This window comes from Pteropus medius, unplaced genomic scaffold, assembly GCF_902729225.1.
Source record: "Pteropus medius unplaced genomic scaffold, Ma_sr-lr_union100, whole genome shotgun sequence".
NCBI lineage: Eukaryota > Metazoa > Chordata > Mammalia > Chiroptera > Pteropodidae > Pteropus > Pteropus medius.
Genome location: NW_024342471.1, coordinates 6,443,435 through 6,461,193, shown reverse-complemented (window position 1 = coordinate 6,461,193; position 17,759 = coordinate 6,443,435). Strand labels below are relative to the sequence as shown.

The window sequence follows — 17,759 nt, the reverse complement described above, 5'->3', positions numbered from 1 at the left end:
CTCTGTTACTATCACCACCTCTGCCTGTGCCACTTGTGTGGCTGCCACCACGTCCCCAGCCCTGAATCTACTCTCCCCGCTGAACCAAAGCAACACTGACAGGTGGAAATCAGATGATGCCACTTTCCTGCCTCAAACTCTCCAATAGTTTCCGCATATTTAAGAGTAACCTCCATTCACTCTTCACCATGACCCTGGGCCCTGCCAGATACGGCCCCTGCCAACCTCGTCATCTACCATCTGCTTTCATTCCTTATCTCCAGCTCCCTGGCTTCCTTACAGTTCTTCAGGCACACCTCAGGCCATAAGAGCGAGCAGTGCCTTCTCCCTGAAATCCTTTTTCTAGATCCTCACTCAGCTTTCTTTCCACTTAAATATGACCTACTCTGACAGGTGTGCCCTGTCCGCAGGAGCCCCATGTCACTTTCCTCTCACACGCTGCTGCTTCATTTTTTTCTCAGCGGAGGCCGCCAGCTGAGACCGCGTGTCTGTTTAGTGTGCGCTCCTCCAGGCTAGGACATGAACTCCTCACACGCAGGGACCTCCTCTTTTACTGCGTCCTCAATGCCTAACACATGGTAGGAGTTTGATAAGTACTGTTGAATGCACAGTCTTTATCTTTTTTTGCTAATCTTCATATGCACCTCTGCAAGATAGATATCATTGCCATATTTTTTTGAAAGGCGAAGACACTGGAGTAGAAGGGAAGTGAATTTCTCCAAGTGTGATCGTTGATGGAGACAGGATTCAAATTCGGGACCGTTTACATGAAAGTCAAGGACTCTCTATATCCTCTTTCCCACCTCTTCCCAGTGTCCTTGCTACATGTATCCCAGGAGACATCCCAACCAAAAAGGAGCAGAGAACAACATTTACTGAGTCCCAGGCAATCTATATGTTGGTTGTATCTCTGTATATCCATGTGGTCTACTCAGTGGAGGGCGCTGCCGACAGGCATGTGGATAAATTCATCCATTCCACAAATAGTTACTAAGAACCCACTATGTGCCCAGCACAGAGGTAGGCAGTGCAGATACACCAGTGAGGAATATACACACGATTTCTGGTAGAGCTCAGAGTCTGATGGGAAAATATGAAACAAATACATACTGGTCGATTGTGATAAATGCTATGAAGGAGACAGTGTAGGGTGTTATGAACATACAGGGGACATGTATGGCACTGTAGGTGACTGGGTGGTGGGGTGCAGGATGAGGTGAAACTGGAGAAGTAGCAAGGGCTTGATCATGCACAACCTGCAGGCCACAATTAAGAGTTTGAGATTTTACCCTAATTATGGTGGGAAATCATAAAAGAGTTAGAGGTGGAGAGGGACAAGATATGATTTAAAATTTTAAGACAAGCCCTCTGGCTGCATGTAGAGAATGACCTATAGGAGAGAGGGGAGAAAGCAGGGTGACTGGTTAGTCGGCTACTTGTACCATCGAGGCGACAGATGACACTGGCCTGGATGCGGGTAGGGGCCGTGGAGTTAGAAGTGGGCAGACTTGGTATGTATTTTAGAACCAAATACCCAGAATCTTGTGACTTCTTGCATGTGGTAAGGGGTGAAAGGGAAGGCAAGGCAAGGCAGAGGAAGCCCCTAGATTTTAGGCTTAAGAAAGTGGGTGGAAAAGGTGAAGGGATTAAGAAGTACAAATTGGTAGTTACCAAATAGTCACCGGGATGGGAAGTACAGCATAGGGAATACAGTCAATAATGTTGTAATAACTATATATAGTGCCAGATGGGTACTAGACTAATTGAGGGGACTGCATCTTAAGTTATATACATGTCTAACCACTATGCTGTACACGTGAAACTAATACAAAGTAATATTGAATGTCACCTCTAATTGAAAAATAAAAATTAAAAAAAAAAGGAAACTGGGTGGATAGTGGTACCTTAACCGAGATGGGGCAGCCAAGGAAAGGTGTGGGGTGAAAATCGAGAACTCGGCCTGAATGGACACACTAACAAGAGAAGGGAGCCAGGCTGGGACCAGGAAGCATCCCCAAGCTGATGCCCCCTTCCCTACCTGGATACGGAGTCCGGCCGTAGGTGACGATCTCCATCAGGAGGATACCAAAGGACCAGACATCTGACTTGATGGTGAAGGAGCCAAAGTTGATGGCTTCAGGAGCTGTCCACTTGATGGGGAACTTGGCCCCTGTGGAGTTGGACAGAGCAGAGCCAGAGAGAGTCTGGGGAGCAGTCAGGGCTAGGTTTCTGCTAGGGTGAGGGAACAAGACAGGGCACTGCTACCCACAACTAAACCCCCACCCCCCGCCCCGCTCAGCCCCCTGAACTGTGATTTCCCTCAAACCTGGCCTCTGCAGAAGCAAGAAACATCCATGCTGAGGCAGATGCCTGAAGTGGGGAGCAGAGAGCAGAGGGGCCTGGGGTGTGCTGGGGCACCTCTCTTTCCGGGACCACGTTGTGTATTGAGCTGATGCCCCTGTGACCTCCAGCTCCTGAAGAGCGCAGTCCTAGAGGTCACAAAATCTTTGGGGATGGCAGGACTGCAGGGGACTTTGAGTACAGGTTGCAGCTGATGCCTCAACCCATCACCCCTTGCAACAGGGGAAGATTTTGGCCTTGGCCTTTGAGGTTTCTACCGGTCACTGGGTACCTCCCCCTCTACTCTCTTCCTTCCACTTGGTTTGGGATAGGTTTAGATAATCTTTGGTTACTGATTTCTATCTTAATTACATTGTGTTTGGTGAACGTGGTCTATAGCAGCGGTCCCCAAACTTTTTGGCATCAGGGACCAGTGCTCCTGTAAGAATCTAATGCCTGATGATCTGAGGTGGAGCTGAGGTGACGATGCTAGTGCTGGGGAGTGGCTGCAAATAACAGATGAAGCTTCACTCGCCTGCCTGCCGCTAACCTCCTGCTGTGCAGCCCGGTTCCTAACAGGCCACAGACAGATACTGGTCCGTGGCCCTGGGATTGGGGACCCCTGGTCTGTAGGATACGTGCTCTATGGAGTTTGGTGAAATCTGCTCTATGACTGAGTAAGCACATGGTCAAGTTCTGATAATGCCCTATGTGTTTTTTTCCTCCATCCATATTTTCCTTGGGATTTGGAAAGTTTTCTCTATTTCTGCTTATCCTCTCCTAGTTTAGAAATCATACATTCTACTCTCTTATTTTAGTGGTCGCCCTTAGTTTCGATTTTTTTTTTATTGTATCATAACAAACATGAAATAAAGTGCACAAATTTGTCATATACTATTCGATGCTTTTTTATATATGTCTATACTTGTAATCACCACTCAGATCAAAATACTGTACCCCTTCGGCACCTCAGAGGCTCCCTCCTGCCCCCCAGTCAGTACCTCACATTCCAGGTAAGCGCTGTTCTGACTTCTATCATCATAAATGAGTTTTGCCTGTTTTCTTCTCTTTAAAAGTTTTATTGAGATATAGTCCCAGGTCATACAATTCACCCATTTAAAGTATGTAGTTCAGTGTTTTTTTGTATATTCATAAAGTTGTGAATTTTAGAATATTTTCATATATTCCCCCTCCACTCCCATCAAATCCATAGTAGTCACTTCCTATTTCTTTCTAACTCCCAACCCCAGCCTTAGGCAACCATTAATGTACTTTCTGTCTATAAATTTGCCTGTTCTGGACATTTCATAATAAATGAAATCATACAGGATGTGGTCTTTATGTCTGCTTTCTTTCACTAACATGATGTTTTGAAAATTTACCCATGTCGAGCATGTGTTAGTACTTCATTCCTTTATGGCTGAATAATATTCCATTGTATGGATAGACCACATTTTGTTTATTTGTTTATCAGTTAACAGACATTTGGGCTGCTTCCACTTTTTTGGCTATTATGAATAATGCTGCTTTGAACATTTATACACAAGTTTGCTTGTTTCTGAATTTTATATAAATGAAACCATCCAGCATCTACTTTTTTCGGTCTGATTTCTTTCATTTCAATATTATGTCTGTGAGAATCAACCATTTTGTTGTATGTAGTGTCGGTTTGTAATTTTTCATTGCTATATACATTATATTGCGTGAATATACCACAATTTATAAATCCGTTCTATTTGTAGACATTTAGATTCCTCTTTTTGTCTGTTACACATTTGTCTGTTACACATGCTCTTACACTTAATTTCAACATGCACTCACCTAACCCAATCTAAAATCAGAGTCACTGGTGACTTTGCAGGACAGGACCCTATATCCAGAAGGCCTCCCTCAATTGTGATAATACGCAACTAATACTGGCACAGGTACCTTTGCGAGTTACCTAGCACTTCCACATATCTCAACTCTCAACACTCACAGCCCATCCAAGCGGGCCCCAGGGGCCCCTCAGCAGCATCCCTACCTTCCCGAGCTGTGTACTCGTTGTCCTCGATGATCCGTGCCAGGCCGAAGTCAGCGATCTTACACACCAGGGACGCGGAGACCAAGATGTTGGCGGCCCGGAGGTCTCGGTGAATGTAGTTCCTCTGCTCAATGAAGGCCATGCCTTCCGCAATCTCCACCCAAAACAGAGACACCCTCATCCTCAGATCTGGCCCAGCCCAAGGTGGGTCCCCCCAAAAGCAGAAGTGTCCCAGTGTGAGGAAAGAGAAAAACGTGTGTGCCAGCTCCCCCTTTTTTGTAGAAGCGTCCTGAGCTCAAGCTGGCATTTCTCTGTCGACCTATCCAGGTTGGGGGGATTCTCAGGGCCTGGGTCAGTGTGGGGGCTTCGCTAGATTTCTGAGACTTCCAAAGATCAAGTTAAGGAAAAAACAATGGCATTTTCTCTAGGACCTACCCACCTTCACCAGGAGACGATGAAGAGCTTTCGTCCCTCATCCTCTTTTCTGGGGACAACCTAGGCTCCCATCAAATTCTATTGTGTCTCTTATACCTTTTTCATCCCTAAGCCTGGGTAGGAAAATTTTATTTATTCATTCAACAAATACCTACTGAATGTCTTGTGGGTGCCAGACATGTTACGTGAACAGGTGGTGAGCTAGGCACAGACCCAGTAGGTGATAATAACTACCATAAAGAAAGGATAAAGAGGGGTAACAGGAAATGAAATCTAGAGGGCTTTTTGGATTGAGTCATCAGGGAAGGCTGCCTTGAGGAGATGAAGTTTAAGCAAAGATCTCAGTGATGATAATAAGTGTATCAAATAAGAACATCCTGGCAGAGAGAACATCATGTGCAAAGGCCCAGGTAGGAATGAGATTGGGTATTCATAGAGCAGGTGGCCGAGCAGAAGTTGCCACAGGGACAGTGGGGCAAGTTGAGAGGGAGGTGACTGGTCGTAAAGGACATTGTAGGCTAGGATAGGCAGTTAGAGTGTATCTGAGTGCGATGGGAAGACAGTAGAAGGCTTTGAACAGGAGTATGACATGGTCTGATGTATAATGTCATCATAGCTGCTGAGTGAATAACAGATTGTGTAGGGAATTCTTATTCATAACATGGCCCTGGGCACCTCTGACAGAAATATGTGGAATTTTCCTTTGAGATGTTTTCTACTTACAAGGATTTGTACATTAACTCTTATAAAGAGGTTTATGATTAATCCTCAGACACCCAGCAAACAGTGTTTATAATTTACAAACTTGTCTTCAAGCTCCTTGAGGCAGGTGTTCTCACAGTCTCTGTTTTATAGAGGGCCATATTTTCCTCATCACACCAAGAAAGTTATAAATGTCAGACTCAATCCAGTCTGTGAGAGTCCAGTTCCAGTGCTCCATGCTGCCTCTAATTATTGCAGAACTCTAGTGCTCTGGAGGACTGTAGCTGGGTGCAATTTGGTGAGATTATTTGGAGGGGTGGAGGTCTGCCCAGACAGACCAAAACCCAGGCACTAGCCTGCTCAAAGTCTGAGTAAAGTGGGTAGTGCACTTGCAGGAACTGGCCAGCAGGGGGCACCCATGACCGTCAGAATTAAGGTCTGAATCTCCATACTTTCCAACGAAAACCTGAAAGACTTCTGATTTTGTTTGGGGTAGCTAGCTGGCTAGGGTTGGGGTGAGACAGGATCTTTGCCTGGGGGATGTGGGAAATTTCTAAGGAGTCTTTAGAGGAACAATTAACCACAGTTATTACCTTAATGGCAGACATTGTAGCTTCTTCATTTGTGTTAAGATGATATTTAAATAAATAACTGGCCCAAGTGGAGATCAGGATTGAAACTCCGACAGCCGTGCTCAGGGTCCATGCACTTATCCATTATTACACCTGAATTTTTGGCCTTCTATTTGGTACAGAGCAGGTGTGATGCTGGCAGTTCCCATTTTTAGTAGCCACTGGCAGATACTCATGTTACTGATTTTCAAATGAGCTCAGTGGGACAGGTGAGACTAACCCACCTAGAACAGTAGAGGATAATGCCTAAGTGACTCTGGACTTGGACCAGCTGAGCTTGAGCCCCTCAGGTCTGTGATCTCAAGCAAGCTGCTTTACCCCACTGTGCCTCATTTTCCTCTGTAAAATGGGAACAACCGTAAAACCTGCTTCTGAGGGGTCGTGTGAGGATTAATCCTCTAAGCCTACATCAAGGACTTAGAACAGTTTCTGGCACGTAAGTATTCACTTCAGTGGTGGCTATTAGTGCTCCCTGTTGAGGAAAGTGGCACTCAGAGAGGTTAAGCAACTTGCTCAAAGCTATACAGACAGAGCTGGGATATAAACCAAAATCCTATCCAACTCTTAAGCACATGTAAACCCGTATGCATACAGAGTGTTGCTTCTCAAGATTTTGTCAACTGAATGAATAACAGACAGGTTTACTCGGCTCAGGGTTGGTCTAAGAATTGGGGGTTGATCCGATAATGAGATTTCATGACCACCAAGTGTTCCCATGATGTCGAGCATTGGGTTTCTTTCGAAAGTATCAGGGAATCACAGAATCAGGCTGAAGAGGGCCTCTGGGGATATGCCAGCTCTTCAAACTGAATGCTACTGATACCTCAAGGTTGCCTGGAGGTGGGGGGACAAAAGAAAGGCCGCACATGAGCCCCACCTTCAAACAGAGAAGCTCCGTTTTGACCTATTTTAAGATAGTCAGCTACTGTATTAAGATTTCATTTGGTGAACAGAGTTGTGCTTAAAAACAGGCTTCCGAACTTGAAAACCACAGATGTGGTCCCATTCCCTCATTTGACAAATGGAGAGACTGAGACCCAGAGTGGATCCAGAGTGGTTCCAAAGCCAGGTGGTGGCAGGTATGGGGTGCCAATCTGCCTCTAGGACTGGAGGCAAAGACCAGGTCCCTGGACCGGCTGCTTCATGTCCCTGGGCCCTGAGTCCACCTCTGCTCCTGGATGCCCAAGGGCCTGGCATCTCTTTTCCTCCCTTGGTTTCTGTTTTCCCGTTTGTGAAAGGGAGAGGGCGGCTCTTGGTCCAGTCGATGACTCTTCCCCGAGCAAGGTTTCTGCCAGTTTGATGGCTATAAGTTATCAACAGGTCAGACTACTTTCTCTAGGGATAGAGACCATTAAAATCAAACTGCCAGGTCTTGGTTTTCATATATCTCTGGCATTCCAGGTTCTGAAAGGTAAGGCCATTTATTATACCTCTCACCCCTGCCCCCAATTTGTGTACTCAGATGAGTTCTGCCATAGGCATCTCCAGAAGGGCCAGCCCTAGGCCAGGGTACAGGTCTCTTAATGCCCAACAGGCTGCTAGCCACACCCCCTTTCAGCCCCTGGCTCCGGAGAGCTGATTAAGCCCAGCTCTTTTGTTTTTCCCCTTTGGGCTGTTTCTTCTGTCTAGAAAAGCCTTTTCTCTCTTTATCTGCCTACTTCTACTAATTCTTCAGGGCTCAGCCAAGAGGCTACTTCCTCCAGGAAGTCTTCTTGCATTGCTTCTGGGCCAGGCTCAGTGCTCTAGCCGTGTATTCCCATAGTACCCCTTTCCTCCCTGTTTTCTCGCAAATAGGAGAGAATGAGAGAGGATAGAAGTAAAAAGCACTCAGGCTGAGAGTGAGAGTCGCTGCAGAGAATGAAGGGAAGATAAGAAAGAAAATGGAGTTTGAAGAAGTGTTTCTGTGATTTGCGTAAATTATTATTTTGCTGGATACTACATTCACTAAGCCAGGACTCTTGGGTCATTGCTCTCTAAGACATTCAGTTATTCAATATCTGTCTTCCCGTCGGACTATCAACTCTGAGGGGACAGAAATACTTTTCATGTTGTTCACTGCTCTATCCCCCAAAATTGGCATAGTAACCTTAGCTACTTAACCGCAATGGGCCTCTGTTTCCTCATCTGTACTTCTTCTCTATGTCTCAATTTCCTATTCTGTAAAATGGGATGACAGTTGTCATGTGTCACGGGATGACACATGGCCAGACGGTTATATCTGTGGCCCTCAATGGACTCATGCCCTCGGGCAGTCCCCTCCCACACTGACTCTGGGCTGGGCCATGTGACCTGTTTTGTTCAGCGAGACATTAGCAAGCACGGTGCGAGCAGAGGCCTCATCAGCACTTGGATACTGGGGCTTGGCCCCTTCGTATACTCCCTCTTGGAACCTTGCCACCACGCCATAAAGAAGCTCTGGCCACGTGGAGAGAGACCCTGGAGGATGAGCCACCGTCCCAGACATTCTAGGCCAGGCAAGCTCTCAGCAGAATGCAGCTCCATGAGTGACCTCAGTTTCACCACGTAGAGCAGAAGAACCACCCAGCCAACCCATCAACCTACAGAAATAATAAATTGTTGTTTCAAGTACCTAAGCTATGGGGTGGTTTGCTACATAAGAGTAGATAAAAAAAAATCCCATCCTAGAAGGTCGATGTGAAGATTAAATGAGTTAGAATACCTAAGGCACATACAGAAAGGATACTTTTGTACTGACTACTCAATGAATGTTAGCTATTATTGTTATTATTATAGTCTGTGGTCAGTAAGTATGTGCTGAAAAGTAAATCACTGAATGCCCTTTCTGCCCGCTTCCCAAATTTCTGCAGTAGCCTCTCACCTGGGCTGAGAAGTCGATGAGTTTTGGCAATGGCTGCTTGCTGCCTTCTTCACTTTTCAGGAAATCCAGCAGGCTTCCTGTCGGGGAGGGGAAGCAACATGGCTACTCTCACTACTTTATGGTTAAAAATGTTCATAATGATGGATTCAAATAAAAATATTTATTTACCACTCCTAGTGTTTGAGAAATAGAATTGGAGAGTTTTAAAATAACTTTGTGATTAGTAGACTGGTTCTTTCACTGAGGCAGCTTTCTGAGCCTGGATGACTAGGGCCATGGTTTTATAAAGCGGGCATAACTGTACATTTAGAAAATGAAAAAAGTTTTAGATTTCAAATCACGCTTCATGTGAGATGTTTCTATTAGTCGGCAAATGGGCAGGGATTAAAAATAGTTGTGAAATGGTGGCCTAAAAAATAAATCCCCGACAAATTCTGGATCATGGGTAGGCAGGGTTGGGGCAGCCTAGAATCAGTGCTTTGCTGAATCTCTTTTCTAGAGCATTGGGCCGTGAAGGGAAGGTGGCTGAAGGGGAGAGTTGCCCCTGGCTTCTAAGGCTCACAGTGAACTCATAGCCTCTTTTCCCATCACCCCGTGGGGTTCTGCCCTACTCCCCTCTCCTGGCAGCTTCGTGTGCTTCCCTTCCCCTGCCATCATCTTAACATGGTTTCATCCCATTAACCAGAAGAGCTGGGCAATTGCATATTAAGTTGTTCCGTAAGTACAACTTAATTGAGAAGAGCTCCTGGACAGATTGGGGGCATCTTGAGGTCAAGAACCATATCGGAGTCATCTCTGAGTCTGCAGTTGACTCGTATGAGCCCCAGCCTGCACCCCCAGCCCCTAGATCACAGTACCTTTGGCCATGAACTCTGTGATGATGTAGATGGGCTCCTCTGTGACCACTGCATGTAGCTTCACTAGCTTGTCATGCTGCAGAGTTTTCATCAGGTTGGCCTCTGCCAGGAAGGCTTCCACAGACATGCTCCCCGGCTTCATCGTCTTTACGGCCACTTTGGTGTGCTTGTTGTAGGTGGCTAGAGTGGGACAGAAAGCAGGACAAGTGGTCAGAGCCCATTGCTCTTTCCCCACAGCCCAGGAAGGCCCAGCTGCAGACATGCCATCTCCAGAAAGTCTTTCCTGCCCATCTCAGCCCTTAGGGAAGGAGAGACACGGGCTTTGGTTCAGACAGATGTGGGTTGGAAGGCTGCGGGCCCTTGGGCAAGTCACTTAACCTCTCTGAGCTGTGGTTTCCTCATCTGTAAAGTGGAAATAGTAGCACTGTCTTTGAAGGGCTATTGTAGGGTTTAAAGAATAACCTCAAAACTTCACTCAAATTATGTCTCACACACACCCCATCTTTGCTTTAAATGCTTTCATCTTAACACTGTTGTCAAAATGAACACCGGTCTCTTCATGGTCTACGAGGTCCTGCATGATCTGGCCTTGCCCACCTTGCCAGCCTCATCATCCATCAAACTTCTCATTGCCTTTTGTGCCCTAATCTACCTGCATGTCGTTCGGCCCCTCAAGCACCCAGTCCCCCTCACCACAGGAACTTTGCATATGCTGTTCCCTCAACCAACTCCACCCCTGTTTCATCTTGCTGATGATCTTATAGATCTCATAACTGCTTGTGGTGTTCCCATTTTTGCCTTGGCTGCCAGGAAGCGCTAATCCAAATTTGAGGTCTTCTTATAGTAAGAGTCTAAAAGCCTTATATAATATTTTTAGTTTTCTAACCTAATTACTCAGATCTGTCTTACCTTCCTCTCCATACTTTCTCTGCCACATTCTCTTATTCAGTGCCTAGCAGATAATAGGTTCTCAATAAATGGAGTAGGAGTACATGGACTCTAAACTTATTTTCTCTAGCTGAATTGTTTACATCTCTGTGAGTTGTCTTCACTCTCATTCGGAATACGGTGGAGTGTAAACACAATGGGGTGCACCAGGTACTGAGCCAAACACTGCATCTACCCCACAATTCTGCAGAGCAGGCATCGCTGTTCTCAAGCTATGAGGGGCAGGACAGCAGGGGCGGAACGTGACTTTTTGGTGTCCCATAATGCCCTGGCACAACACTAGGTACACGGCAGGTGCCCAGAGCAGCTTGCTTAGCAGTTGCCAACACTGAACTCAGCTGGAAATTTCTAAGTTGTATTTCACCACTCTTAATTTTCATCACCCTAAGAGGCCTCTGGTTATCTCGACCCCAAACTGATAGACTGTCCTGGCTCCACACGAGGGAGTGGATTCGTAGTCCAGGGTTCCTGCTTCCCAGAAGGAAATTTTCGAGCCCAACAGGCCTGGCCTCAAAGGCAAATCAATGTTTGCATGGCAGGACAATTTGGTTTGCTATCAGAGGAAATGCTCCTTTATGGTTATTATTCAAATCTCTCCTTCTGTACTGGGTGGCATTCCCACTCTGCCTCAGGCTGTTCCTGAAAGCAATGATCTCCCTCTCCTCTCCCTCCCTGCCACCCCCTGTCCCTGGGTCCTTACCCATCCAGACTTCCCCAAACTGCCCAGCTCCAAGCTTCTTCTCCAGCTTGAGGGATTCCCGGGGGATCTCCCAGGCATCTTTCTCCCACGGCTTCTGTGGCTTGGAGGACACGCAGGGCACTGTCAGCTTCTGGCAGAGTCCATCGCTCCCCTCTGGAACAGAGCCCCTGGTTAGTCGAGGGCAGCCAGCTCTGAGCCAGCCAGCTCTGAGCCAGCCAGAGACTTCCCCTCGGAGGCCTCCCTGCCTGGTTCACTGCATCTAGCCAATGTTTTAACAGGCTGCTATGATCAGGGACATTCCCAAGAGAGCAGGGCATGATAAGATGCCACCTCCACCCTTCTGCTCAATAGGCCTAAGATTTCAGGAAAATCCAAAGCAACCATGCATGTATTTGGGGAGGGTCAGGAAGAGCTCAGCGAGCCTCAGAGGCTGCAACACACCCTTGACTAAGATTCCCCGGAGATAGGCCCACCCAGTTGGGGCGTGGTCCTGGTCAGGACTTACTCTTGTAGTGGGCCACCAGCTCCTGCAGGGTGTTGAAGGTGTTCCGTGGGGAGATGTAGAAGCCCCCATTGTCCAGGGTCCGGATCTTATAATGTTTCACTGCATCCCTGTGCTGGGGGTCATAGTCTCGCACGGACAAAGAGTAGCTCCCTGCATTGGTCAGAGAGACGCTGCTCAGGAGTGAGACCTCAGAGGCCTGCCATCTAATGTCGGCATGCTGACACCCCTTCCCGACACCCCTGTAAGGCCACCACTGGCACTATCCTGGCACCTGGGTAGTGAAGCACAAGAGTAAGAGTGGGTTGTGGAGTCAGGCTGCCTGGGTTCTCTTCCAGGCTCCTCCATGTCCAGCTCTGAGACAGTGGACAAGTCACCTCTCTGTGCCTCAGTTTCCTCATCTGTAAAATGGGATTGGTCATCATACCTCCCTATCTCATCACATTGCCTGATGATTAAAAGAAGTAATGCTTAAAGGTGCCTGAGATGTCAACAGTAAATGTTGGCTGTCATCATCATCATCATCATCATCATTGTCATCATTATTATTATCATCGTTATTATCTATCTGTTTATCTTCTATCATTTATCTATCTATCATCTATCTATCTATCTATCTATCTATCTATCTATTATCTGTCTGTATATCTATCTATCTATCTATCTATCTATCTATCTAGATAGCGTGAGGAGGGCTGGGTCACCTTTGGTGGTCTCGCTGTCTCTGATCATGAAGGAGCCCAGCACGTTGCCAGGGGCCAGGAGTTGGCGCTCTGCATCCTTCCGGCTGATGCCCTTGAAGAACCACCTGGTGGAAATGGGAGGAGACAGTGCGTGGGGGAGGAGACAGCGCATGGGGGAGGAGACAGCGTGGGGGTTGATACAGCGTGTAAACCCCTAGGGGATCGGGCGCAGTCCTGTTCAGCTCACAAGGGCGCCGGAATACAAAGGGCCTGGTTTCCCACAGCATGGATTTTCCTCAAATACTCTTTATGGAACAACAATTTCTTTTGATATTAAAACAGACATTTTACCAGGGTTGAATCCAGTTTGCTGAGACTAAAACGCTGGGGAGCTTTCTTTGAGAAAAGTAACACAGCATTACAAATACAAAATGCCCAGGGGTCATTCCAGTGCCACTCATGGGAGAAGTAAGGTGATGGACAGAAGGACAGAAAGGCTGAGTGGGAAGATATAGTAGTCTTAAGCAGCTGTGGTCAAAATCTCACTTGTGCAAATTTCACAAGGATACGATATTCCTCTCAGGGTCTCAAGTGCCATGTGAGTTAGGGTCTGATCTCTGTCACCTTCACAGGTTATCCCCCTTTGTATGTACAGTATTGAATATAAGTTGGCATGAATTTCTAAGTGAAAATGTGAGATTTCAAATAATTTTATACTTGGGGACATATCCCTGGATATTTTCTTCATTCTCCCAGATATTTGGGATATTTGGTGAGAAAGTTTAAGCAGCATCAACTGAATCTATTTCTACCCTCAGTAGGGGGAGGAGTAGTTCATGTGCTGTAATGGAGAAAGGCCCAGACTGGAGGTCAGCAGGCTTTGATCTTGCCATAAACCTGCTATGGAGAAAGATAGCTTAGCTAACAGTCATCTGCCCAACAACTTATGGAATCGTTGCCCTTATAATCCCCATTTTATAGATGAGGAAACTGAGAAACAGAGCAAGTGGCTTGTTTGGCATCACACAGCTGGGATGTGGTGGAGGCCGGATTCAAATCCAGGCAGCCTAGCTCTAGAGCCCAAGCTCTTAATCACTATGCCGCACTACCCGTCTGCCTTCTCTGCTTTCATTTTGTAAAGTGGTTCACGCGTGGTACAATAATCAAGCAATGCTATAGGTACGCAGTAAGAACTGTCTCCCTGGAAATTCCACACCTAGGAAGTTATCTCACAGATCTTGCACAAGGAAGAAATGCTCGTAAGAAGTATTCAGAAGGGAATAAAATAGGTTTCCATAAGAGAGAAAGTCACAGAGGGGACCCACTTTAGACAGGGTGGTCAGGGAAGGCCTCTCTGAGACTCAAAGGATGAGAAGGAGCCAGCCAAAGAGTCCCAGGAAGAGTGCGCCAGGCAGGAGAGATGGTGAATGCAAAGGCCCTGAGGCAGGAACAAGGCTGGTTTTCCTTAGGCTTCCTTCTGGAGGGCAGGAAAATAGAATACTTACTCCTCTGTCTCCAGAGAGTCAACGCGGGCGACATAGTTGCTTGGGATGTAGCCTTCTTTCTGGGTGGCCAGGCACCGAGCCTTCCACCACTCCCCAGACCTGAGAGACATGAGGGAGCAAAGGAGTTGGGGGCAGATGGACTCCCCCTGGTTCTCTTGGGCCCCTCAGCCTCAACCTAGGATACCCCTTTGCTTACACCCCATGATTACCGTGGGGATCTTTACGGTAGTCCCCGCCATGCATCCGAAGATCTGGCATCACGGCTAGTCCTTGCATTCTCAGACCAAGGTCCTACCCTTTCCCCCTGGATTTGTGGCTTTGGCCTTCCTAGCCATACCCAAGATGAGGCCCTGTGCCAATGGCAGACTCATAGAATTTCAGTTGGGACCGAGAGCCGGAGGGAGTGGGCTCAGGAGTCTGACCAAGCATAACCACTGCCATTCTTGGGCCCTCGCACAGTACTAAACATGACACACACTGATGGTGAAGACTGGAGGAAATCGGAGGCAGCAAACTCAGAGATTCAAGGATTTCTGAATGCAAAGTCACCTCAGCAGGGGCTGGTCCAAAGGTAAGCCTGTAGCTTGATCACAGGAGGAAGGCTTCCCTGAGAAAGTGCTTTCACTGGTTGATCTTAGTCTGGACATGCACTGTTAGTAAGTACACAGGCCCCTTTATTTTGGCTTTCATCCAGGTGAATAGCAAGCCCTTCTTCCTCTATTATGTTCAGGTTCTCATCAGTCATTTACACCTTAGGATAAGATCGTCTATCAGGTTCTTTATTGAAGCACAAAAGAGAGAATAATTGTGTATTATAGGTAAGTATGTCTTAGGGGGAGTGGGATGGGGACTTACTCCTCCAGGACCACCATCTGGTCCCCCTTCTGGAAACTAAGGTCTTCGTGGTGAATGGCCTCGTAATCATACAGGGCAATCACGATGATGTCCTCAGAACCTTCTGAGAAGAGAGATACATGGGATGGTGAGGCTTTATCTGAGTACCCCCACAGCCCTGGGTATTTCCCATACCGACACCGGCACCCGCCCTAGACCAATCAATGTGTGTCTGTCTCCTGGTATAAGTAAGCATCTTGCCATGCTGGGTGCGATTCTACAGTTTAAAACTAACGATGTTTTTTTCATGTTATTAAACAGTGTTATAGACACAAAATATCTTGTAAGAAGTACTTTGGGGCAATTTAGGGGATTTTCAAGGGTGTTTTTGACCGTTTGGGACTTTTGCCTCAAGCTCTCACTGAGAACCTAACCCAGTCCCTGACATAACACAGGACTCCGCAGCATCTGTTTGCCAGATACTTACTCTCTGTGGACCCCGGCGGGTTGCCGTTGCTGTTGTCAGGTCGCTGTAGGGGAGAAATGGGAGAAGGCGATGAATCCAACAGTGTGTGTGGAGCCAGAGAAGGTCTGTGTCAAAAAGGGTGCCCAAGAGCCTCTCAGCCCAGCCTGTGTGTCATGGGAGGAGGCCCAGAGAGGGCAAGGGACATGCCTGAGGTCACACAGCACATTAGAGGCACAGCCTCCACAAGGATCCAGGTCTCTTGGGGGGTGGACTCTGCCCTTGGCCTTGGAGAACACTGGCTTGTCCCGTCCCTTGACATATAGTGAAAGGGTTGGTCCAGATCTGTGTTTTTCAAGGTATGTTTGGAGAAACCCTGGGTCCTCCAACATGTCCTATGAGTAAAGGCTCCATGATTTATGTGGAAGAACCCAAGTGTCCATCTTAAGGGGATTTGATGCCTACTCTGTGGCACTCTAAGCAGCCCTAATAAGAGGGAGATGGGGCTTCACTCCTGACTCAACTAGACCTCAAGGATATATTGTCACGTGAACAAAACTAGTTCTTTAGAATGGTATGGTACCTTTACATAAAACTCACACATCCTAAATACTTTGTGTGGACACATACTATATATGTGTGAGTGGAAATTCACAGCAAAGGTTTGCAGGGGTCCAAACTGACAACAGCTGGTGCCTGTGGGTAGGGGAGTGAAACCTCTGGGGATGGGTCATTGGTCAGAAGAAACTGTAGCTTTAACTGTAATTTATGACTTTTTTTTTTTCCCAAGGGGAATGGATCTGTGTGCCACACACTTACATAAACAGTGATTTAAAGAAACCGGTTTGGGAAACACTGAGGAGCACATTCTCTTCTGGGAGAGTCACGAAGTTCATCACAAAGATTCACAAAGGCTCGGAGGTGTCCTCGCGGGAGAAGCCTGTTTTGCCCAGAGTTTCACAAACTTGGTGAACCCTTTCTCTGAGTAACACTTAGAAACTTACTGTCGAACTAGTGTCCTGCAGGAGGGGAATAATGAATGGCTGAATATAGAATCCCTTAAATCTAATGCTCAGAGAGGACAACCAAAAACCGATGGGAGAAAACCCTCTCTGCCTCCTGCTGGTGACAAGCTAGAGGTCCTCAGAGAACCTGAGAACCTGGAGCCTTAGCCACAGAAAGGACACAGATTAGGAGAAAAGCAGAACCAGGAGTGACTGAGGGTTTAGGGTGTCAGCTCAGGACATCACCTGTGTGAGAAGGTCATGTAATCTCAGGCTGTATTAATAGAGGTCGAGTGTCAGAGGGAGGGAGGTGACTACTCCACTATTCTCCCATTTTCAGAATTAGTCCTGTTCTAGATATCGTGCCTGGAAAAGGGCAAGCAGGCTGAAGAGAGGTCAGAAACCTATGTTATGAGCAAGATGATTTAGAAGAAATGGGTGGGTTGGGACAAGATCTTTCTCTTCAATCTCTACAGGCTGTCATGAGGCAAAGAGAGTAGAAGTGTTTGAGGGCAGGGCTAAGGGGTCAGTTTGGGAACAAAGAAAGGAGTAAGGGTTATGGGGTAACAGGCCTTCCTTCAGTACGAGGAAGAACTTTCTAAGGGGCATCAAGGAGTACACTCCTTGGAGGCAGCAAACAGAGGCTGTGCTTCCCTGGACAGCTCCGGATTGGAGCATGGACTCAAGGCCCCCAGAGGGGAGAGAACCCAGCAGGGGGGTGGGTAGAAAGACCTGGCTCTGCTGCTTCCCAGCTGTGTGACCCCAGGGAGCCGTTTAACCTCTTTGAGCCTTAGTCACCCTGGCTGGAAAGTGGCAGAACTCCTGCCTCACAGCTTTTGGTGAGGTTTAATGGTGTTGAAACACTTCACTCCAGCACCTGGAACATAGTAGGTGTTCAAAGAATGGTAACAATTATTACAACTGTTACTGCTGCTATTAGTACTGTACTAGTACTGGTACCGTTATTGTTACCCCCACTGTTACTACTGTTACTGCTCTCCCGACTGCCACTATCACAGCTCCCATTATTAGTGGTGCTGCTTGCTGCCATGACTACTGCAGCCACCATTACCATCACTCTTACCACCATTACTGCCCTTCTGATCTCTGCATTCGGCCCCTGCCTATTGCTCTTGCTCCTGCCTCTGGTACTTTGGAACATGCACTGCCCGAGTTTGAATCCTGGCTCTGCCCCTTACCAACCGTGTGGCCTTCGGCAAGTTATTTTATCTCTCTGCTTCTTAATGTACAATGGGTACAATAAGAATCGTGACCAACAATAGGATTATTGT

The 17,759-nt window shown here is 47.1% G+C and overlaps 1 protein-coding gene across 1 annotated transcript in view; it reads right to left on the bottom strand.

Moving 5' to 3' along the window:
• The window catches only part of HCK (HCK proto-oncogene, Src family tyrosine kinase), a 33,839-nt gene that overhangs the window by 1,539 nt on the left and 14,541 nt on the right, over positions 1-17,759 (bottom strand). Inside the window, exons 3-12 of the mRNA XM_039864043.1 lie at positions 15,488-15,530; positions 15,022-15,124; positions 14,167-14,265; positions 12,683-12,786; positions 11,982-12,131; positions 11,477-11,629; positions 9,829-10,008; positions 8,972-9,048; positions 4,364-4,517; positions 2,039-2,170 (exon numbers count right to left, since the gene is read on the bottom strand). Coding sequence (XP_039719977.1) covers positions 2,039-2,170; positions 4,364-4,517; positions 8,972-9,048; positions 9,829-10,008; positions 11,477-11,629; positions 11,982-12,131; positions 12,683-12,786; positions 14,167-14,265; positions 15,022-15,124; positions 15,488-15,530 — 1,195 coding nt within the window. The remainder of the gene's footprint in view (positions 1-2,038; positions 2,171-4,363; positions 4,518-8,971; positions 9,049-9,828; positions 10,009-11,476; positions 11,630-11,981; positions 12,132-12,682; positions 12,787-14,166; positions 14,266-15,021; positions 15,125-15,487; positions 15,531-17,759) is intronic.